At 44.0% G+C, this 6000-nt stretch overlaps 1 protein-coding gene across 2 annotated transcripts in view; it reads left to right on the plus strand.

The window, feature by feature from the left end:
- Positions 1 to 6000, plus strand: part of PECAM1 (platelet and endothelial cell adhesion molecule 1) — a 51390-nt gene that overhangs the window by 13305 nt on the left and 32085 nt on the right. For both annotated transcript variants that reach the window (XM_006912303.3, XM_006912304.3), the window contains exons 5-6: positions 895 to 1170; positions 5630 to 5878. In XM_006912303.3, the coding sequence (XP_006912365.1) occupies positions 895 to 1170; positions 5630 to 5878 (525 nt within the window). The remainder of the gene's footprint in view (positions 1 to 894; positions 1171 to 5629; positions 5879 to 6000) is intronic.

A 6000-nucleotide genomic window follows, 5' to 3' on the forward strand; every position in this document is an offset into this window, starting at 1 on the left:
AGGAAAGCAGGCTATTTTTTGAAATGATAGTTTTTTATTGTGATTTAAATGACTTTATAGTAAAACAAAACAAAAACAAATGAATATGAAAATGCTATATCACTATAAATTTGCTTTTGGCATTTTCGAAGAGAAATCAGAGTATATCTTTTGGCATTTTTAATATCTCTATCTGTATTTTACACAGTTGTAATCTGCGTGTATACTCTCTATGCTCTGCTATTTTTTTTGGCAGGAACAAAAGCCTAGCCTTGCTTCCCTCACTATGTCCTGAAGATCCCACGCCCTGGTATTTGACCCATTTTTCATTAAAACAGTGTTTTTCAAATTGCGTGAGTCACGAAATCAATTTAGTCAGTCACAGCCAGCATTCTGTTTCTTTAAGAAATAGAATAGACTAGAAATCACTTTTTTTTGCATGTTATTTAAATATTCATTTTCATGAAGCAGCCCAGTCCACATTGTTGTCATTTTTGAAAGCTGTGGACTATTTCTGCTGAAATGCCAGAGTTACATGAAACTGTATGAGAGGAATCTGGAAAATCCTTGGCGGGCAGCGGGAAGAGTCTGTTCCTAACTGCTGTGGTTATTTCTGAGGTCATTTGAAAAAGGTTCTGCAGATGAGAGCTAGAGAAGATGGTTTAGCCTTTGGGAGGGCCAAGAAAGTTAGAGAATTTTAGTTGAGAAGAAGGTTAAAGATGCAAGAATGAGCGAGATGGGAGAGAGCATCAGAGCAGCCGAGGCAAAGGTTTTTGAGAAGACAGGTTGAATTTTTTTTAATTAATAAGGAAAACTGTGGTTGGCAACAAAAAGAGCCAGAAAAAAAGGAGGAAGTGCCTCTTTTCCTCTCCCAGGTTTGAACCTGAGTCTGACTGGCTTGTCCTCTTCTCGCAGAATCCTTCTCTATTCCCAAGTTCCACATCAGCCCCAAGGGAATGATCACAGAAGGAGATCAACTGCACATTCAGTGCACCATTCAAGTGACGCACATGGCCCCGGCGTTTCCAGAAATTATAATCCAGAAGGATAAGGTGATTGTAGCGCACAACAGGCACAGCAATGAGGCCACCTACTCAGTGATGGCCATGGTGGAGCACAATGGCAACTACACGTGCAAAGTGGAAACCAGCCGGATATCCAAGGTCAGCAGCATCATGGTCAACATAACAGGTAAGGCTGCTGCTGGAGGGCGTCGGCATATGGCAGGCTCAAGAAGCAGCCGTGCTGGAATCCTGGCGGCCAGTGAGACTGGCGGCCACTGATACTTCTGCTCCTGGACGGCCAGTGAGACTGATACTTCTGTTTGTCTGAATGAATGCACTCAGGCGAGGAGTCGTGGGGAAGCCAATGTAAAATGAGTAAACAGTTGGCTGTGGTGATAGAGGGTGCAGGTTTAGGCATCGGACCCCAGCCTTGTTGCTCACTACTTCTATGACCTTGGGTGACTTATTGAGCTTCTCCTTGCCACAACTCTATGAGATAAAGATAAAGACAAAACTCACCTATAGGACTAAATGACATGATTGCCATAAAGAGCCTCATACGAGTGAGCATTCAGTGAATGTTAGCTAGTGTTTCCATTATCAGATCACATTTATCTTCCCTCTGTGTCAAGCACTATGCTAGATCCCAGACACGGGTTTTATGACAGAATCCTGAGCGAGAAAGCATTAGCAAACTCAAAATTACCAGTAACAATTCCCCTTTGTTCAACACTGTATGATTGGTTTGCATACCTTTTCATTTTAGGCTCCTAGCAATGCAGTCAGGTGTAGGTATCATGATTGCAGTTTTATGGATATGGAAACCGAGGCTGGGATGTTGGGCAGCTCACCCACTGGTTACAGGGTTACCAAGTGGCAGAACTAGAGTCATCCCCAGGCCTGTTTGACCACCAAACACATGCACTTCAAAGTTTCCTTTGGCTCTTTCCCCTCTTACCTGGTTTTCCTTCTCTTTATATTACCCACCCCCCGCCCACCCTAAAAATGTACTCTGCTTCTTCTTGTTTACTGTGTGTACTCAGGCACTAGAGTGTAAGCTGGTTAGGGCAGGAACGTTACCTGTTTTATGCAGTTCTATATTGTTAACACCCGTAGCCAAGCATGGCACATAGTAAGAATTCAGTATGTATTTGTTGGATGAATGATTGAACATAGGATGACAGTGTTTCAGTGTTTCAGTGCTGGAGAGAGCCAGCACTTCTTGGTTCCCAGGTAAAGTTGTTCATTCATTCCTTCATTTGTTCACTCATTTACTGTGTTCAGCATTGAGTGTATAGTCACAGTAACGGTTCCTAGTGCCATGGTGGGCTGCCAACTACCCAATTGGGTGATTGGCATATGCGTTCGATCCTGTTGGTCCGTAGTATACTAGCAATTTAGTTTATTATTGATAATGACAAATATTTTGATGGCATATGATATTTTTCACAGATAAGACATCTACTATTTCATCAAAGAAAAGAATTCAATTCAATATATACTGAACACCTTCTGTATGTTGGGCAACTTACTGGGGTTAGAGAGCTGCCTAAGGTCAGGCTTTGTCCTTGAAGCATTCACGGACATAAATAGATCAGTAGAATGCAATACAACAAGCAAGGACAACAAAGAGATGGGCATACTACTGTGAGAGCAACAGGGACCAAGCGACAAACATGTGGACTGCTTCACTAATTAAAGCATCATCCTTACCCCTCAGTCCAGGCTACTTTAAGAAAGTATAAAGCATCATTGGACCCTAAGATACTGACTATTGTTTTAGCCAGTCACCCTCATCCAGAAGTCTGAGTCATATGAGGTATACAAGTCATTCAGTAGATCAGTCTCCATGGCCCAGGAAAGCAAGTGTTACGCTCAGCCTGCCCGTCTCATGCCCTCAGCCTGTGCTCTGGCCTTTGCACATGGGGTTGACCTGCTCACGCCAGGGCTGACAGGCAAACACCCCCAGTTTTGCCAGCCAGCCCTGGCGTGACTGGGTTGGCTCCTTTGGAAATGCCCCCAGGCCCACTTGTGTATCAGGTTTTTCATACCCCCGTTGCCATCAAGCCTCACTGTAAATAGCTCTCTGTAGTAATAGTGGAGGCTCACAATGTAAGCATAAAGATCATTGAACCAGTAATAGATCTTTGGATAGAAAAAGGGTTTCTTCCACCCTCCCTCCACACTGTCCACCTTTTCAGATCCAATCTGTTACCAAGTGCTGCCAGGTCCCTCAACTCTGTCCTGCTTCTCATTTTGACAATCGCACCCTAACACTGGCCCTCACCCCAGGATTATCACAGAGGTGTCCCTGAACATCTCTGTTCTAATTTATCCTTCAGCCAACTACAGGAGAAACCCTCCTAAAATGGCCCCTAATTGACATCACTATTTGTGGGCTTAAACTCCTGCATGGTCACCGTCCTTCACCTGGACCCTGCCCCCTTCCAGACATCCCTCCCTACTCAGCCCAGAATACCCCTTCCCCTTGGACATTGAAAAACCTCCCTCCAGGCTCCTCCAGGCAGAGTCCCATGGTCACACCTCAGTTCCCTGTGCACTCTGCTCCTGTCTTGATGTCAACAGTCACTGCAGAGATTTAGCGTGTGTCTTCACCACTTTGTGTGAGCTCTTGAAGGACCAGGTCTGCGGCTCAATTCGTCTCACATCGTTGATACTTAGCACAGACCCTAGCACGTTGTAGGAACTCAATATCTATTCGTTTGATGAGTGGATAAAAGACTAATCTTTATTAGTCCATGTGATGATCCTGCCAATCTGTTTCAAGTACCTCCTTTACAAGCAGATTGTTCCCTAACGTTTCATTCCTAATTGTAAACTATCTTGCAAGATGGTTTCTATGTTTTACATTTTTGTTTACATATTTTTAAATGTAGAGTCGTTGCTTTGGGATTTTTTTTCCTAAATCTTTAAAAAAAATATGTTATAGTATCTGCTCAGTGAAATTGTAAGGCATTTTGGGATATCAATTTCTTGTGTTCCTTTTCCCCATTCCTAACCTAGAGCTTTTGATGGTGCTCTGAAAACAGATAAGTCAATGTTTACTATCCAGAAAGAAGGAAGGACGGAATGTGCCTTAATGAAATATAGATTAATTATTGGGTTACCACTTTATTTTATTCCCTGTCAAGGAAACTAGGAAGACACTGTGAATGGATTATGAAGGAAATGACTTCCATAGCAATGTAATATCAATGATGACAATGACAGTGTTGGTTTGTATCCCCCAAATCTGTATGGCAGGTAAATTTAGAGCCAAAGATAGATTTGATTTCCTGATTCCTGGTTGCCTTCTCAAACCTCTAGCCCAAGAAGCTTTCTTAAGAGGGACTTTGAGACTGTCCCTTTCTCAACATGCAGACAGTCTCATGAATTTAGTGATTCCGTCCTTCTGTATTAGGGACCATAACTATGAAGTCAGGGTACATTGGTTTACATGAAGGATTCAAGTCTTCACATTAGTCAAGTAGTAATTTTCCTGTAGCTAAAAATAAAAACATATACCATAACTATGAAATATTGATATATTTCTGGGAATATTTAAATAAGGAGATGACAAAACTCCTTAAAAGTTAACTTCAGTCTTTACTACTGTTACCATCCAACCTAAATTAGGGTACTAATAACTCCTTAAAGTGGTGTAGAATGTTGTGACTAACAGCTTGGCCTCAGGAGGTATAAGGTGTCATCTTCAGTCTTCTTCGTGGGAAGTGCTGAAGGGGTGGTGGCCAGCTGCCACTTCTCCCCAACCTCATATTGTCACCCTGCTTCAAGCCTGCACTACATCCCCACCCCTGCTTCCAGTCTGGGCCCCTCCAACCCATTTATTCTCCTTCCGACATCTCCCCACAACATACATCTGATGCCCTTCCCTTGACTCAGACTCTCCATGCTTCCCATTGCTCCAAGGATGTAGTCCACACTTCTTTAGGGGGGTTGCAAAGTCTTTCAAGACCTACAGGCCTTCCTTTGGTCTTTTCTACTCCCACTGTGTTTCAGGCCGACTGAAATTTCAGGTGCTTGAACCTCCGGCCAGGTCTTCCATATGCTGTTCCCTCTGCCTATGACTCTTTTCCTCTGCCTAGATGACTTCCTCCAAGAGTCCTTTCCTGATTCCCCGAGCCTAGGTTCAGTGTCCCACCCCCATGGGCTCTGCTGCAAACACGGTGTCTGAATCACCCACCAGATGTAAGCACTTCAAAGTCATGGGAAGGCAAGGACTGTTTCTTTTTCACTGCTGTCTCTTCAATACCAAGTGAAGTGCCCAGCACAGAAGTAGCCTGAAATAAATACTTGTGGAATAAAATGTGTGAGTGAACGAATAAATGGGTGAATGCATGAATCCTTACTTGCGGCATTACAAGTTGCAAAACTTTTCTTATCCACGTCTGTGAAGTAAATTGGATTAACATGGGAGGCAAACCTGCCACTGGGACCCCAGGCGAAGAACGAACCCTAGCTCTTTAATTGTGTGATTATCGGGTATTTGAGAAGCAAAGGAAAACTTTTGGTAGGAAGCTGGGAGTTGATTCTGTCAAAAGCAGCTGGGCCAGGGGACTCTGCAAAGGGGCGTTGGGAGTGGTGCCCAGAAACATCTGACTGCATTCCACTCACTGGCTTTTCAGAGTTATTTTCCAAGCCAAAGCTGGAATCTTCTGCCATACGTCTGGACCAGGGTGAAAGCCTGGACCTGTGGTGCAATGTCCCAGGAGCACCTCCAGCCAACTTCACCATCCAGAAGGAAGACACGATCCTGTCGCAGGCTCAAAATTTCACCAAGAAAGTCTCAGCATGGGACAGCGGGACATATACTTGCATCGCAGGAATTGGCAAGGTGGTCAAGAAAAGCAACACGGTGCAGATAACTGTGTGTGGTGAGTATATCCTCACTGGCTCAGGGAGTCTTGAGATTGAATGGGAGAAAGGGAATTTATCACCGGCTGCCGCCCTCTCCAGTCTGAAGGCAGATCTGACTAAGGCAGGGTAAGAACTCGAG

This window comes from Pteropus alecto, unplaced genomic scaffold, assembly GCF_000325575.1.
Source record: "Pteropus alecto unplaced genomic scaffold, ASM32557v1 scaffold134, whole genome shotgun sequence".
In the NCBI taxonomy this organism is placed as follows: Eukaryota; Metazoa; Chordata; class Mammalia; order Chiroptera; family Pteropodidae; genus Pteropus; species Pteropus alecto.